Genomic DNA, 18,861 nt, shown 5'->3' with positions numbered 1-18,861 from the left:
AATAAATAATGAGAGATGACGCTGTTAAATCTCACAATAATCATTTATTCTGTAAGCATACATACAGTGTAATATAAATATAAAATATGCACTTTTCTTTTTAAAATTGGCGAGACATCATTGTATCTGTGTTGAGATGACCATACAAACAGTTTTAATTCTACCAAAAGTGGATTTATGCAGCTGTAAACAAACTCTCATTACGGTGCCAATAATCTAAAATAAGATACAGGGAGAAGGACAAGGACATTATACTGCATTTAACAAATCATCATCATCATCATCATCATCATCAACTTCATCATCGTCGTCAGCAGCAGAAAATGCACCACTCTTTAGAAACGCCATGAGATGCAACATCAAACATACCTAATTTTATTATTATTATTATTATTATTATTAATCACTGTACAAACAAGAAATCCATTCACAGTGGAGAAAGAAAACAGAACAGTTAGAAGGATGTAAAGATGATCTTTTTTAATTTATTTATCTCTGTGTGTTTCTTTTTTTTTCCTCTTTTGGCTTGGCTGACATGCTTTGGAGATGCTAAAAGTCAGAAGGTGAAGTACTGGGCGAACCACTCTTGCCTTTGAGGATCTGGGGAGCTCGGGGGTGAGTCTTCTGTCTCAGGAGGGCTGTGGGGAGGGGGAGAGAGAGAGAGAGAGAGAAGGAGACAGACGGATACAGACAGAGAGAGAGAGGGAGAGAGAGAGAGAGAGAGAGAAGGAGACAGACGGATACAGACAGAGAGAGAGAGAGAGAGAGAAGGAGACAGACGGATACAGACAGAGAGAGAGAGAGAGAGAGAGAGAGAGAGAAGGAGACAGATGGATACAGACAGAGAGAGAGAGGGAGAGAGAGAGAGAATATGGGAGGAATGCAGTGGTTATACTGTAAACTGCAGCTTATCTGTGGGTTTCAGCCTGCATGCAGTTTTCATTCATGCATTTTTAAAACAAATAAATAGATTGTTAATTCATCAATTAATTTTAAATTAGAAAATGAAAAAACACAAAGCCACCCTGAAACAATTTTTTTTTTCCAAATTATAAGTATATAAAGTGTGTGTGTGTGTGTGTGTGTGTGTGTGTGTGTGTGTGTGTGTGTATATATATATATATATATATATATATATATATATATATATATATATATATATATATATATTTCATTAAATCAATGTATGCATGTATTTATTTATTTGTTTGTTTGTTTATGAGCTGCTTCTGGAGAGTTTGAGACAACCACCATCCCCTCTGGCCCCTAAACAAACAAACAAAAAAAGGAACCCCAAATCCTATGTATCAATGATTATATGCCCCCCCCTTTATTTATTCATTCATTCGTTCGTTCATTTTTATATATATGAATAAATATAAATAAATAAATGAATGAATTAATAAGAACCCTAAATCTATGAATTGATGATGATCTGTTCAACCTTACATAAAATCCCAGCTCAACTCAAGTTTTAACAAAATTTGGAATTATAAGACAATTTGTTTTAATCATTTAGTTTGTTTCTAACGGAGCACCTGGTCCTAACATAGGCCTCAGAGCTGCATTTGCAAAAGTGTCTTCAGTTTCATTGAGACTGCTTTAAAAAGAATAAAACATACAAATATCCTGCCATCTTAACAACAATCATGGGATCTTCACAAATATCCTGCTATCTTAACAACAATCATGGGATCTTCACAAATATCCTGCCATCTTTACAAATATCCTGCCATTTTTACAAACATCCGGCCATCTTTACAAACATCGTGCCATCTTAACAACAATCATGCCATCTTAACAACAATCATGGGATCTTCACAAACATCCTGCCATCTTAACAACAATCATGGGATCTTCACAAATATTCTGCCATCTTTACAAATATCCTGGCATTTTTACAAAAATCCGGCCATCTTTACAAACATCGTGCCATCTTTACAAACATACTGCCATCTTAACAACAATCATGGGATCTTCACAAATATCCTGCCATCTTTACAAATATCCTGGCATTTTTACAAAAATCCGGCCATCTTTACAAACATCGTGCCATCTTTACAAACATACTGCCATCTTAACAACAATCATGGGATCTTCACAAACATCCTGCCATCTTAACAACAATCATGGGATCTTTACAAATATCCTGCCATCTTTACAAATATCCTGCCATTTTTACAAACATCCTGCCATCTTAACAACAATCATGGGATCTTTACAAATATCCTGCCATTTTTACAAACATCCTGCCATTTTTACAAACATCCGGCCATCTTTACAAACATCCGGCCATCTTTACAAACATCCGGCCATCTTTACAGACATCCTGCCATCTTTACAAACATCCTGCCATTTTTACAAACATCCGGCCATCTTTACAGACATCCGGCCATCTTTACAGACATCCTGCCATCTTTACAAACATCCTGCCATTTTTACAAACATCCGGCCATCTTTACAGACATCCTGCCATCTTTACAAACATCCTGCCATCTTTACAAACATCCTGCCATCTTTACAAATATCCTAGTATCCTTACAAACATTGTGCTACCTTAACAATAATCATGGGATCATTACAAACATCTGGCTATCATTACAAATATCCTGCTATCTTTAAAAACATCCTGGTATCCTTACAAATATCATTTTATCTTTCCAAGCATCCTGAGTATCTTTACGAACATTTGGCTATCATTACAAATATCCTGCTAACTTTACAACAATCATGGGATATTTACAAACATTCTGGTATCCTTACATATATCCTGATATCTATACAAACATCTGGCAATCATTACAAACCTTCACAAATATCTGGCTGACAAACATCCTCAAATCTTTACAAACATCTGGCTACCTTTACACACATCATTGGATCTTTACAAACATCTTGCAATTTTTTACAAAGAAACGGCGAGACTTCACAAACATCCTGGGATATTCACAAACATTATGGGATCTTTACAAACATCCTGGGACCTTTACAAACCCTAAATCATCAATGGTGCCAATACCTCTCGAGGGGAAAAAAAAAATCAACCACAAACTCAACAGATTTGAGGGAAGGGTAGAGTTTGTGTCTAAATGACAATTTGGTGGTAATATGCGTGAAAAGACTTTAGTACCGAATCACTGAGTGGGCACGGAGTTAACAAGCGCTTATGGCTCTGCTTCATTAATGCTGATGAAGGGAAGGAGCTTTGCTCTACTCTTTTCTCTCTCTGTTCACTCGCAGTCTCCATTTGAGATTTTTCACCTCGCTATCTTATTTTATTTCAGGTTGCCAAGGTTTTTGGCAGAGCATGGCTATTGCAATATCCACACAAACAAGCTGAACTGTACAAGCAAGCTACAGATCCATCAGTTATTTTCCCGCGTCGACGAGTGTCCGAATGAGTCTAATACTGTTGAAATCGTGAACTTTTCTCACAGCGGAGTTGTGACTCAGTGTTGTTTTTCGGTATAGACCAATTCTCGGATGTTAGCGGTTAACACTAAGCATGATTACGATATATTATAGATTTGAGTCTCACTGAGTCTTTTTCGCAGTCGGTTCCCACCAGATCTGAGGGAAATGTTGATATTCCAGATGATTCTGTCTGGATTCCGTCGTCATCCTTCCTTTACATTTTTCACATGAAAGACTTAATCGCTAGATAGTTAAGTAATTAGCCTCTCTCATTAACCACACTGATTTCCCGGTTTCCTAGCAACAGTACTCTTATGGCACTTTAGACACTCTGACAGCGTGCGCATTGTGTGTTCATCTTCCCGTGTTGAAAGCACAAATCCACAAGTTCCATTTGAACACGCCATTAAACACAGGCAGCTAATGCTAGCTAATTAACTTAATGCTTAAAATGACGAGGGAAAAGAGCCTCACTGCAAAGTGGCAAATAAACCCCGTCATCTGTTTCCCAAAGACAAAACCACTATCCCAACTTGTTACACTCGCAGTACGGCACATTTCTGTCAGACCAGCACCGAGCATTAGCATGACTACGAGAAACGGATTTAGCTACATTTATTTATTTATTTATTTATTAGCATTTTCCCGTTCAAATCTGTAATCTGTAGCAGGTTATACAACACTGGTTTAAAGATGTCTGCTTAAATTAAACTTTTTGTCTGTTTGCTAGCTAGCTGATAGACAGCTAAGCTACATGATTACGCTAATGGAATTTAAGCCAGTAGTACAAAAATCACCTTAGCACATTATTATTATTATTATTATTATTATTATTATTATTATTATTATTATTATTCACATACAGCTGAAGTGCAGCAAGTATATTTCAGAATGTAGACATCATCAATGTCTACATTCAATGGCAGTTAATAAACATTAGCATGGGTTTGAATATTAATGACTAGGGGGCAGTGAAAACTGGCTGTGAGTTGGAGAGGCAGAGAATGACACTGCAAAAAATTATAAACACTCAATTATAAACATTTTATAAATATATAAACACACACACACACGAGCTTTAAAGCAAAAGAAAATCAATCAATATGTGTTTTATAGACACATTAACGGTATTAAGTTAATGTACATTAACTTACTGAAATAATAAAATATAGCACCTTTAAAATCTCCAATCTATCTTATTATTATTGAGCGATCACTATACTGCATAATAATGATGGGAATGGAAACCTGAAATGTTCATTCGTTTCCTCCTCCAACGGGACAGCTGAACTAAAATATGCCTCGCTGTTTGTATTTACACAACGCACATTCTCTAACACCTTTATTTCACCTTGAAGAAGTAAAATGACCCCTGCAAATATTCAAAATAAACTAAACAAAAAGATTGTTCATATTCGTTAGAGAAAGTGAGCAGGGAGAAAAAATTAAGTTGTACATATACATCTCTATCTATCTATCTATCTATCTGTCTATCTATCTATCTATCTATCTCTACATGTATCCATCTGTCTCTACATCTATCTATCTCTACATCTATGTATCTCTACATCTATCTATCTCTACATCTATGTATCTCTACATCTATCTATCGCTACATCTAGCTATCTATCTCTCTACATCTATATATCTATCCATCTATATATCTCTACATCTATCCATCTATCGCTACATCTATCTATCCCTACATATATCTATCTATCTTTTTATCTCTACATCTATCTATCTCTACATGTATCCATCTGTCTCTACATCTATCTATCTCTACATCTATCTATCTATCTAGCTCTACATCTATCCATCTATCTCTACATCTATCTATCTATCTATCTAGCTCTACATCTATCCATCTATCTCTACATCTATCTATCTATCCATCTATATATCTCTACATCTATCCATCTATCTCTACATCTATCTATCTATCTATCTCTACATCTATCCATCTATCTATCAGCACCCTTGGTAAAGAGGTTTTTTTTACATTGTTTAACCTTTTGATCTTTCGTAATAAAAATTCACATATCAACTGGAACTGTTATGAATCAACCTGGAATTGGACGCATGTCTATATTGTCTCAATGCGCATATTATATATATATATATATATATATATATATATATATATATATATATATATATATATATATATATATATATGTATGTATGTATGTATGTATGTATGTATATATATATATATACACACACACACACACACACACACATATATATATAAATAATTGACCTATATGGTAGGTGTATCTCAAATTAGCATCTCAGCCTACATACTATTTTATATAGGTGCTAATCTAGCTAGTAAAAATGTTTTGACACCATTTTAGTGTGTGTGTGTGTGTGTGTGTGTGTGTGTGTGTGCGTGCGTGTGCTTAGCTACATGCTGTGCCATGTTGTGGCTCTGTTTTCAGGGTCACCTTGTCCTGTTCTGAGCCTGGCAGCCTGTGAGTGTGTGTTTGAGGAGATGGACGAGTCCCATGACAATGTAGGCTGGTCCGCCTCTCTCGCTTCATTCCCATTCAGGACAGCGTGCATGCAGAATCGCACAGCGGCGCCCCAGACGCGAAGCACAGCCATGCATGCTCGACAAACCACACCACACCACACACACACACATCATGCCGAGGAGTCACAGATTTAAGAAAACAGAGAGCGTTTATCAGAATGCAGTGAGACACATACACACGTACAAACAAACGTACACACAGAGAACGGTAATGAATGACAAGTTCAATACAATGTCAGATCACATGACCTTGAAGTGTAGTTCAGAACAATGGAGGTCAGCACAGAAAGACCGAAAGACACCAACTCCCAGCGTGCACTCTGACGATGGGGGACACATGCTCCCTTTTGCATTCCAATGCCATTTATAATAGTATATAATAATACTCATACATAAACATTAGGGTTAAAAAGAGGTATCCCCTTTTTTCCTGTCATCTGGAAAGAAACCAAAACGTGTCTCTGCCACGACACGATCGATATCTCTCGGAGACAAAACACAAAAAAGTTCTTCTAACAGCATGCTGATCGAAGGGGAATCTTCACTCCGCCCATCCTTTAAGCCGGCGAGCTTAAAAGGTCGAGGGCTTTCATTACTCGAGTTAATGACATGTTTCAGAGGGGTGCGATTGGCGCTTTCGGTTTCTAATTCTTGATTTCACGCCCTCTGGTTATCAGAGAAAAGTGATCCTCGGTGTCATATTGGATTCTTTCCAGTTTCTCAAAAGGGATACGGCAGCAATGGTTAGAAATGTTTGGAGATGAGCGAAGAGGCGAGCGTCGTGCTGGCGTGCTCGTCCACTGGGCGAGAGAGATAGAAATTAAGAGAGAGAGAGAGAGAGAGAGAGAGAGAGAGAGAAAGAGTGAGAGGCGTCTGTGGCGGAGAGAGGTGCAGCTCACCTCGTGAATTTCTTGGGTTCGGAGGGAGGGGTCGGTGGGGGCAGTGGTTTGCTGGTGTTGAGCTCCAGCTGGTGAATGGGGGAGTTGGGGATGGGTTCGAGGCGATTAGGCTGGGGCGGCCCGCTCCCCGTCCCCCCAGCCTCCGCATTGGCCCTTAGATTGGGCGAGCTGCTGAATCGGGTGGACGATTTGTCATTCTTTCGCTTTTGCTACACAGAAAAAAAAACAAAAACAAAAAAAAAAACAACAACAACAAAAATATGTATGTGTAGACGCTTGGAGAGCTGGAGTAGCCTGACTCTCTCTGCTATAAACTTCTATTCTCCACACATTGAGATCAGACCAGATGTTGATGGTCAAGCTTGTCGTGTTCAGCCAGATGTGTCGGAAAGAGTGTCCGCTGACAGAAATGGCTTGGAAAGCAAAGAGTTGGATGTCTGAACGCATACGACACACACTGGACACACATACACACAGACAGATCCACACTGATATGCATAAACACACACACACACACACACACACACACACACACACACACAACACTGGAAATGTACCATACTGTACAGCATTTGACGCTACAGGAACGTTTTATTCAAATGCGGTCTGAGACGAGTTTGGTGTTTTACCTGCTCGAACTCTTTCATTAATCCGTACACACGTTGAATGTTGTGTTAAAGCAGGAAAAAACACCAAACGTTTACATGAGCGGCGGGGTTAGTGACGGCACTCTTGCTCATGCGCTCAGGCATGTTAAGTGCGAGCTGAAGCAGCTACATTGGAATGGGAAACACACTTTCCTCTTCTGTCTGGATCAGTGGTTCTCCTTGGTTTCGTGATTATTAGTACTATTATTATTTATTTATAAATCATAATGATCAAAGTTATAATATTTATGATCGAGTCCGTATAGTTATTAGCCTGTTTGAGGAGCACGTTGAATTGAACGGGTTGGATCCGAACTTCTAACTCAAAAACAAGTAGGTCTGGATGGAAAGGTCAGGAATTACAGGCTTCTTAATAAGTCTTCCATAAATACTGAGGTTTCCATGGAATTTAGTTTACAGTTTGAGAACCCCTGATCTAGATCAATCTTCCCCAAAACCACCTCAGCGCTGAGATGATATGGACCAGCGGTTCTGAACCTTTTTGCGAGTACGACCCGCTTTGAAGAATGACGAGGTTTGTCATGGTTGGGATTTAATAGAGGATGCGAGGCGGTATAGTCGTGTAGGGTTGAGGAAAAGACGCATACTCAACTTGCTCTCCTTGTATACCAGTGCTGAAAAACCAGCCTCACAGAGATAGGTGGATGCGGATGGGAGAGGTTTTTTTTTCTTCTAAGCCGTGTTACTCAGTTCTTGGTATTCATAAAAATCCGCCAGTGGCTCCTCTCTGAACCTCTGTGTAAAATCGTTTAAAATAAAAGGTTTTCCTCGCGACCCCCCTTCTACCGCTTTGTGACCCCGCCCCCCCCCCACCGCTTATATGGACCATTCGAAATTGCTCCATAACATAACGTAACGTCTACTGCTTTTAGTAAGTGCGGCTCTGATCAGTGAAACCGATTTAGGCGGGTCATGGCTTTCATTATTCACACACACAGCTTTATTCTGGATATTCAGTCTGTGTGTATTGCCTTGGATTGCACTCTTATAAGAACTATGTTCGATTAGGTGAGATCGCTGGTATTTTAAAGGGCTTTAATAAGCAGGAGAGTGAACGGTTACGGTGAACACATGCAGCTCTGTCTCGTATTTCTACAGTCAAGGATTAGAAACCATGGTGCAGTTAAAAATAAATGAATAAATAAACCAAAAATGAAAATTTTAACACCGACACATATTCAGTTATTGAATTGGGCCTTATCAGATGCACACTTGTGTTGTGATGGAGAGACGTTTTGCTATAATGCGGAGAAATGGCGTCACTACTTTACAGAATACGACGCAAAACTAACCTAACTGCATACACAATTGATCTTCCAAACAAACAAAGCTGACGGACGAAGACGTTGCTGGGTTGTTGGTTTTTTTTCTTTTTTCAAATGGCAGAATTAAAAATAGCTCATTATCCCTAAGCAGTGACTCATAAAAATTCACCTTGCTTGATAGAGAAAAGTGGGTTTGACCCAACAACAATATATAGATAACTTAACTCTCCACTAATAAGCTGGTGTGTGGTGGGCGTTCTGGTGCACTATGGCTGCCGTCGCATCATCCAGGTGGATGCTACAACACCGGTGGTGGTTGAGGAGATCCCCCCCACTCATCCACCCATACTATGTAAAGTGCTCCAAGTGCCTAGAAAAGTGCTATATGAATCTAAGGAATTATTATTATTATTATTATTATTATTATTATTATTATTAATGGATTATATGAAAGTTTATTCACTATTGCTTGGTTCATAAGTAAGGAATAATACACGTGAGGCTATGCTGTTTTAAGGAAATAATCAACAGCAACAGAAATAAAAATAATAATGTGCATTAATATAAATCTGGGATTTGCCTTGCAGCTGAAACTACAGTCTGAGCTGCTGTTATGGAAAATTAATCACCTTCCGATGAATCAGAATCGGGAATTCAACAGCGTTGTGGTATAAAATACTTACAACTACTTACTACTGACATCTTTATTAATAATAATAATAATAATAATAATAATAATAATAATAAGTGGCATGATGGTTTTTTCCTCTGGAAAGTGAATATTGATAAATATAAACTCTGTGGGTCAGATGTTTGAGGATACCTAGCTTTGTACATTTTTTAATCCTGGTCAGGGTCACGTTAGCTCCGGAGGCTATCCAAGGAACACTGGGCGTGAGGCAGGAATACTCCCTCCGTTACAAGACACCATGTGCGTGTGTACACTCATTCACACACCCGTTTACACCGAGGGACAATCTGACATTGCCAATCCTGTTTTTGGAAGGTGGGACAAAAACGGAGATGAAACCCACACGGACACAGGAAGAACGCTAAACTTCAAAGCCGAACTCACGAACCAGGGACCCTGGAGCTGTAAGCCGGGGGCACTGTAAATATTTCAGAGTAAGTGTTCTTAAAAAAAAAAAAAAAAAAAAACCTTCTCTGAGGAGCTTTAACTGCTCTACACACTTACTTTCAGAAACAGTCAGCGTTTCTAGAAATTCCTCTTGCATATATAACGTCCTACAGGTTAGTGGAGACTGGGTTTCGGCTGAGGTCCTGGACTGCTCGTTCCCTACAGCGCTGCTTTCTTCCTTTCACTCGGCTTTGAAGTGTGTTGGGAGGAAAAATTCAAAAGGAAGCAAGATATCCTCAAACCTTTGAAGAGCATTCAATATATTACGGTGTATTCTACTATATAACGGAAAATAAATGAAAATGACCCTGTTTCAAATCCTTGACCATAGTGCTGTGTAGTTAATGTGCTGTATAAGCTCCTGGAGCACATCCAGGAGGGAACCTCTGCCCGTTCAGCAGATGTGCCAATCATGAACGAGCTGGAGAAAGGCTTGGGAAAGGCAATTTATAACTAAAACTTATTATTATTATTATTATTATTATTATTATTATCATCTGTACTGGTGGGACGTACGTTTAAAGGCGCAGCTGTTCTGTTATACAGCAACTCTACCATTTATTGATGAGTAACACCATAGAACCTGACATATATCTTCGAATATTATTAATCGAGGTGCCAAAAATATTCCGCATCACTGACACCATTCATTTGTGTTGACGGAAATGCCAGAAAACCATTAAAACAGCCATCAGCGAAGAGAGGAAGTTAGCTTACCTTAATGAGAGGGTTAATTACACCGACGTTGGGGCTGGCGTTGAACACTTTGTTGAAGTTGGTCTCTCTGTTTACAAGCTCTAGCTGGTAGAACTTCTTGTCATCCTGTACACAGCAGGAGAAATCTCAGACGATTGTAGACACATGACTGAGATTAAACTGGACAATATCCTGTCATAGAACAACCTTTGGAAAGTTCCACTGCTAATGAAATACTGATGAGTGCTATATAACCGCAAGACTGAGACACACTCACCACCAGCTTCTTGACCAGGGATTCTCTCTCTGTCACCATGTCTTTGAGCTCAGCGATCACCTGCAGATCTTCTGGCCTGCTCTCCCGGTTCCTGAACTTCTCCTCCGTCCCCTCAAGCCTGATGAAAACAGCAAAATGTTCTCGTCTTACTCACAGGAAAAAAAAGAAGAAGAAAAGATCAGCTTGTCTGGTACCAGTAAATGGGCAATTCAAGTTCTTTGGAACGCCTGATTCAATTAAGAGAATGTTTTCAAGCACTCTAAAAGCCATTAGTTTCAAATCGATGTAAAAGTTTCATCCCACATCATTGTCAGTACTTCAATATCGCACGGTAATTAAAATCAGCAGCACCTCGGAATACCTGTCTCTCTCGGTGAGTCCTTCATGTTCACACATCGCTGCTTTCTCAGCATGAAGAGAGTCATTACGAATCAGTATCGGCTCGGTTTCTAGGCCCATAAAGGATCAACAGAAATCACCAGGTTATGCTTTTTCTGTACGTATTTTTATGACTGATGTGGGTTTGCATGTCGTTAATCGTCTCAGTTTTATCATTTTTGTAAACATAAACTATTAAAAAAAAATTCATTCCTTTCTTCTCAACTCCATCCATCTATCCAAACATTAATCCATCCATTCCTCCCTCCAGTTACCTATCCAGCCTGAAAGCCTTTCAGACATCCATACAATAATCCACCCATGCATACATATTCAGCCTGCTAGTCACCCACCCAATCAGACATCCATCCAATCCATTACATCCATCCATCCATCCAGCCAGCCAATTAGATGCCTAAAGATCATTGCTGAGGATGGTACCACATAAAAACCACAAAGATGGCTTTGGACCTTAATTCATATGAACAGTTATCCTATGGTGGCTAGGTCTACAATTGCCACAAACAATTTTGCGCTCGAGTCTCCATCAGTGAACAGTGGATTAGTTCAACAAAAAAGACTTCATGTAAAAACTACTGTAATGAATTTCCTGGTTACACAACTGCACTTTTTCACCATGCAGTATTAGCACATTTATAGAAGGCATTTATTTATAATCACACTATTCAGTGTTACCCAGACGAGGACGGGTTCCCTTCTGAGTCTGGTTCCTCCCAAGGTTTCTTCCTCATATTGTCTCAAGGAGTTTTTCCTTGCCACAGTCACCTCTGGCTTGCTCATTAGGGATAAATTCATACATTTAAAATCTATACCGTGAATTGATCTATTTCTGTAAAGCTGCTTTGAGACAATGTCCATCGTTAAAAGCGCTATACAAATAAAACTGAATTGAATTAGCTATCCATCCATCCACCCACCCACCCACCCATCCATCCATCCATCCAATAATGCATCCTTGCATACATACATTCAGCCTGCTAGCCACCCACAATCCATGAATGTAACTTGCCGGCTAGTCACTCAACCAGCCAATCAGCCATCTATCTATCTATCTATCAATCCATCCATCCACCCAACAGTCCAATCATCCCTTCTTCCATCCAGCGTGAAAGCCAGTCAGACTTATAGACAATAGTCCTCCATGCATGCATACATTCATCCTGCTAGCCATCCACCCAATAAGACACCCTTCAATCCATCCATCCATCCATCCATCCATCCAGACATACAGTAATGCATCCTTGCATTCATATATTCAGCCTGCTAACCACCCACCCATCTACCCACCTATCACTCAAACCATCAATAAAACCATCCAATCAGCTATCTATCCATCCATAAAACCATCCAATCATCCATCCATCCACCCACCCACCTAATCATCCATCCATTCATCCAGCCTGAAAACCAGTCAGGCACTCATCCATTAATTCCATCCAGTCAGCCAATTATCCATTCAGCAATGCATGCATGTATGCATCATTATACCTATGCATACATACATTAAGTCTGCTAGCCACTTAGTCAGATATCCATCCATCCATCCATCCATCCTTCCAATCATACATACATTCAGCCCAGACATTCATCCATCCAGCCATCCAATCTGATATCCATGTATCGCATCAATCCACCCATCCAGACAGATATCGAACCACTAAACCCATTCACCCACCTTGCTATCCATCCATCCATCCATCTATCTATCCGTCTATCCAGTCAGCAGGCCAACCTGCCACTCAGCCAAAATGTTAGAGGAAAAAAGGGTCCTTTACGGTTCATTTGTTGATGAACAGTCCTATATAAAAACGTAGCCATCAAATATCCATGAGACTTAAATGGGTTGAAATTTAATGACGGTTTGGGGAAACTTGATTGTCACGGTGATTAATTGTGACAAAGATGAGACTGGTGTTAAAAAAGATTTGTGTTGCACTTAATTGGCAAGCTGTAAATCCAGGCCCTGTGGGGACGCCCCAGGAAACAGTGTGAAAAACACCAGTTAAGACTGCTCCACTTGAGATGTCATTCTGTTAGGCGGTAAAGGACTCCCTCGTCCTCGGGAAAAGTTTACAAGTTGTTAATTTTCTTAATAGGACGTGAAATGAGATGGCACAAGTTCAGCATTTAAAAAAAAAAAGTCAGAGGAAAAAGGATTTGATGCATACATATATTTTAATGCTTTGAAACGAACAGAATCTGACATAAAGAATTTTATTACATATAATAAAGCTCTTGCCTAGGACACGGCTGTTTAATTTCTTTTGCTTTAGCCTTGGGATTTTTGACCTGTAATGTTTAGTGGCGCTGGTAAAAACACGCTGTACAGTGCGTTCATTCAACAGAATTTAATAATAGCACTATTCAGTCACTGTATATTTGTCCTTTTTTATTTTTATTTATTTATTTTTTTAACACGCTCACACACACACACACCTCTGTCCTGAAGACTTTCCTGAGGCGCGATACTTACTGACCGTTACAAAAGCGTTGACACTGGAGACTCCTTCCGTAAATGTTAAAGAAACATCTCCTTAGAGAAAACCTCACCATATCAACGATTATAAAATGTTCTCTCAAACAACAGACTTAAATTAGACTTAGATTAATGAAACGAATGATACAAGGGTTCTATCAGATAGCTAGATATTTGTGTTTAAGGACTTCTTTGTAAACGCTCCGATTCGAATAAGACTTATTATTTATATCATTTATATAGTCAACTATAAGACAAATACATCTCGTCACAAACATTTCTTAATTCCCCTTACTGATTCTAGAGTATTCCATTTAAACCCATATGTTTAGGTAGTGTATTTGTGGGTGTGACGGTGCTGCCTGAACACATTGTGTGAACTCACAGGATCTGCAGGGCCGAGATCTTGTCCTTGAGCAGCTCCTGGGCTTTGTTGAAGTCGGAGAGCATGTTCTGCGTCTCCCTGTTGTGCAGTGCGTTCAGCTCGGCCATCTCCCGCTCATGCTTCTTACATAGGTCCTGCTCGTGAGCCCTGAGAAAACACACACACACACACAGTCAGCTCATGTGGCGAGGCAGAAACCTGCTGTCCTCTGATTCATCGCCGTCCCTGTACACCGTGCTGCGTTTGATCACACCATTAACTTTCATCCATCCCCGGGCTGCTCTGCTGCTTTCACTCTTCCTCAATGGCAGCGATCTTCTGTAAGAAAGCCGTGTGTAAATCATGACATCCCCAGTTGGACGGGATCGCTGCGTTTTATACTGTTCCTTCCATTTATTGATTTTTCATTCAGGACAAACTGAGCTCGTCCCCCATCAGGAGTAACTCTCCATATTGTAGCAACAATTTACACCTTTAACACGCTCGGATTTGTGTACACACTCACAATCTCACACACACCATCCCTGACAGATCTACAAATGTGTATACATAGAGGAGGTGAGAGGGAGCAGGCTCTGCGTTCCCACACTCATTTCTCCACAGGAGAGCAGAAGCGATTTGTCATTCGCTATTATTAGCACAAGGCTCAGGATCTGCTGCCATGTTGAATAATTGGAAATGAAACCTTGTACAGTGCACATGTAGAGTGTAGGACAGTACAGCTACACAACATAGATGTACAGTATGCATCTATACAGACCTGCTAACCTTTACGCGTGTCATGAAGTATAGACACGACTAGTCACTCGGAAATGTATAAGAAGAGTAGTTTTCTTACTAAATAAACACTTCAGGGTGGAATTTTCCCCTTAAGGCCAGTGGGAACTCATCCGGATGGGCAGGTAGTACAGAGCCTCGCCATGTTAGCTGTTTAACAAATATTAATCGTTAGGAAGTCCTCATGCACAACTCCATACATTTAAAATTTCCCTGAAATACTTATGACCTCTTTTGAGTGACTAATATTTTCTATTAATCTACTAATCTAATCTTTTTTCTATTCAATCTATCGAGTGACTAATATACTATTAACAGATGCAAGCCATCGATTTGCTCGCCTTTCCAGATGTTGTGCAATCGCGAGGCAGAGTGCTCACTGCCCCACATAGTTCCATAGAATTATAGTAGCACCAACGACAAGCAGTCCACTGAGGCAGGAACAATGACTGCATGCATGCATGCATATATATATATATATATATATATATATATATATATATATATATATAGATAGATAGATAGATAGATAGATAGATAGATGACAGGGTTGACGGTGTTTTACACCAAACTGGGCCACCAAAATCTTAAAGCATAATCGTAACGACATCTATTATATTTCTGCAAACAAAGGCAGAGTGTCAATGCAGACAGTGTGTCTATGATGTACAGAACTATTTCTACTGTACGATATACAGGGTGCCCCAAACATCTTAAAATAAATAAATGAATAAAATATCCTCCTTAGTTCATAATCATTCTCGTGGCTGGATCGGGAAGCTGTCGCAAGGTTGCGATGGACTTTAACAGGAAACATGGCAAAGCACTTCACACACGTCAGTGCTGCCAAACCTTATTAACAAATTATTTAAAAAGACTGGGAGTGTTGCGGACCGACCGAGAAGCGGACGTCTACGAACGTCCACCGACGAAGGCACAACCGACGTGGCGCTGGCAAACAAACTCCCCTGTGCCCTGTGGATGGAGACGTTTGGGACACTCTGTACAGTATATTGCAAAGACTAGAAGAGGAAAAGGTGGATTATGGAGTGGATGATGTCAGTACGTCAGAAATGCGTGTGCACCACAGTGACCTTGTTTCTCCTGGGCCCCATTTTCCAATGCCTGACTTTTTCCAAGCTAGTTTCAGGTCTTTTGTGTGGTTTTTGAGACGATATTAACTCTTCTAGGTGTGCCTCGCCAACTGTGGTGACGATTCTGGGAAACACACGTGCTGTATCAAACTCAGTTGAACAATGGTACATCTAAAACGACTCAAAATGAGTTGCTAGAAGCCTATAATGTAAGTCAAGCGTGATGATGTTATTTAATATCATCCTGCCCCGGCAAAATCTCTTTTAGGCTGTAGTACTGAGCGGGACTTTGTTATTGAGATACTTGGTTGCTACTTGCTGGCTTGTAAATCTTTCGCAGGCTGATAAATGATTTGGGGGACTTAAGGGGAATTAGCTCAGAATGTCAAAGCTGATGCTGTCACACTTCGCCACATGTTTTGGTGAATTGACTACACTGAATATCCTAAACCACGGTAAAAGCCGGAGCAAATAAGATAAGCTCGAACTGATAGGCACGGTTACTGGAAACTCCAGGGGTTAATCTGAATTGTGATGAATATTAACAAAAATCAGAGGACAAGATGGTGCACTGAGAGTGCTCTGGATTTAAACTCGGCACAGCGGAAGCAGAGAATATGACTACACTTATGATCCTCCTGAGGACTTTTCATTGACATAACTATTAATGCAGCTAATTAATGCTACACCTAAACTTCACCTCAGTGACTAACAGGAAAAAACATCATGTACTGCTTCCTCAGTGTTGGCGTTACACTACTAGTGTCATGTGTTTATACTGGCTGTGAAATATGGACTGAGATTATTCTATAATTCTGAGGCTCCGAGTTAGGGTTAGCTAGCTGGATGCTAATCCAATCACAACAGGGATGAGTGATGCTAACCTAGACGCTCACCTGAGTTGATAACATTACTTTAGCATACAGCTCGCGGTAATGTTAGACATAACCATGACCTTGTTGAGAGTTAACGATAACCTAGCATTACAGCTATTCACCATGACGTAATACAGAGAGTGGGTTAATGTTAACTACATTTAGCAAGTGTTCTGCATGAGGCAAGCTGTAGTAATTAGCATTAGGATTATGTGTTAGAGCCGTGTTTCTTCATGTATTGGGTGAATGGTAATGCTGGGTAACAGGTGCAGACAGTCAGTGACTAACGGAACTTAGCTAGCTCAGTAATGTCGAGGCCAAAAGTTCTTCACAAGGTTAACGTGACAAGAAAAGAGGTTGGGGGTTATAGTGGGTTGTTTGTAATGCTTTCCACTAATCTCTGTAATGATGGTTAAATTAATTAGGTTGTGCAAAATATTTGGCGGGGAGGTGCTAAAGGCAGAAAAGTAAATATAAGTCAGCTAGATTTTCCTGGTGAGTCTGTAGCGCCATTCTGTTCATTAGGAGAGTGGAGGTTTCCAAAATTACACAATTTGGGATTCTGTAACGCAGTTTCTCAGTTAAAGCCCAAAGGCATTTGTCCTTATTTTGTAGCTAACAACTAACAAACACTCTTTTTGCTCTTTTACAGCTTTTCAAATGGAAAGGAGTGGGACTCTTGTCTTCCCAGATGGCCGGGAGATTTGTAAGAAGATGCATCAACTCCAATTCTTACAATCTGTCAAATGTTTAAATGATTTTAATAAATGTCACCTGAAGTTCATAAAATTGTTTGTTTATTTTGTAGGCATTTTAGTAGAATTTTAGCATACAAACAAATTAATTTTAGGGAAAAAAGTATAAAACACATCTCTGTTATTTTTGTGCGTTAAAAAAAAAAAACAACATCTTTGTGTGGAAATTTTTTACCGCACAGCATGTGTTAAACGTACTAAACACACTGATTGTGTTAAAAACAACAAAAATGTGCTGTCCTTAACTAGACACGCAGGTGTGTTCAAAATGAACACACCTGTTTTAAGAGTGTACCTGATCTGCTGGTTGGCTTCGCTGCGGATCTTCAGCACCTCTTTGCCCTTGAGCTCCAGCTCCTTGGTGAGAGTGCTGATGTTCTCGTTCAGCGTGTGGATCTCGTGATCCAGATCGGCGATGTGGTTCTTCCTGCGAGTCACTTCCTCCTGGAGCTCCGAGATACGACTCAGCAGCTCCCGCTCCTGCAACACACACACACACACACCTCACCTTAGTTACAACTGTTGTGATCCTGCTATTCATGTGGCAACACTATATTTGCTGATGTTTCATATAAAACCTGAAGTTATTTCCTGGAGCAATTTTTTTTGCCCTCACACAACACTCCGGAAGGGAAATGATGTAATATTAATGGCCCCGCTTTCTTTTCTTGCGTTTCCATTCCTATCGCTTCAGCTTACATGCTCTATAGGAATAGCTCTGCTATGAATAAGTAAAGGAAGCGCAAGCAGCGAGACATGGTCAGTTCTCAGGGTCAGATGTATGTACGTGTGACTGTAGCTCATCACGTACACTTATTTAATAAAGACTCTCACATCAGAGCAAGACATCGTTAATACGGCGGATATGCCATTTTGATGACTAATTACTAAAGCTGTTTCGTCTAAAAAGTGTGTCATTTAAACTCAGAAAATTAGCACAAATGTTCTGTTTAAATGTTGAAATGTGAAGAAAATTATATTTATAATGTATGCTGGTTTATAGAAAATATTGAACCGTGTTGGAATTTTTCAGATTTGTCTGAATAAATACACCGTCAGTGTATTCTGTCAGTATTTTTTTTTTTACAGCAAACTCATGTTCTCTTACAATAAATGCTCAGAGTCAATATTAATTATTGGTCGGCAAGTATTTCAAGGAAAATCAAAAACTAAATAAAAAAAAAACCCAGAAGAAATGATATTG

At 39.6% G+C, this 18,861-nt stretch overlaps 1 protein-coding gene across 3 annotated transcripts in view; it reads right to left on the bottom strand.

The window, feature by feature from the left end:
• Positions 1–29: 29 nt before the first annotated feature.
• Positions 30–18,861, bottom strand: part of fam184ab (family with sequence similarity 184 member Ab) — a 126,207-nt gene continuing 107,375 nt past the window's right edge. Inside the window, exons 15-20 of one of the 3 annotated variants that reach the window (XM_053613855.1) lie at positions 17,953–18,137; positions 14,157–14,303; positions 10,897–11,014; positions 10,641–10,745; positions 6,853–7,061; positions 30–638 (exon numbers count right to left, since the gene is read on the bottom strand). In XM_053613855.1, the coding sequence (XP_053469830.1) occupies positions 557–638; positions 6,853–7,061; positions 10,641–10,745; positions 10,897–11,014; positions 14,157–14,303; positions 17,953–18,137 (846 nt within the window). In that variant the 3' untranslated portion in view covers positions 30–556. Of the gene's footprint in view, positions 639–6,852; positions 7,062–9,917; positions 10,113–10,640; positions 10,746–10,896; positions 11,015–14,156; positions 14,304–17,952; positions 18,138–18,861 lie in introns of those variants that run through there. The other 2 variants (XM_053613857.1, XM_053613856.1) reach the window with 2 other exon arrangements.

This window comes from Ictalurus furcatus, chromosome 25 (assembly GCF_023375685.1).
Source record: "Ictalurus furcatus strain D&B chromosome 25, Billie_1.0, whole genome shotgun sequence".
Taxonomy (NCBI): domain Eukaryota; kingdom Metazoa; phylum Chordata; class Actinopteri; order Siluriformes; family Ictaluridae; genus Ictalurus; species Ictalurus furcatus.
Note: the sequence above shows the minus strand (reverse complement) of the source record. Positions and strands in the feature narration are given on the sequence as shown.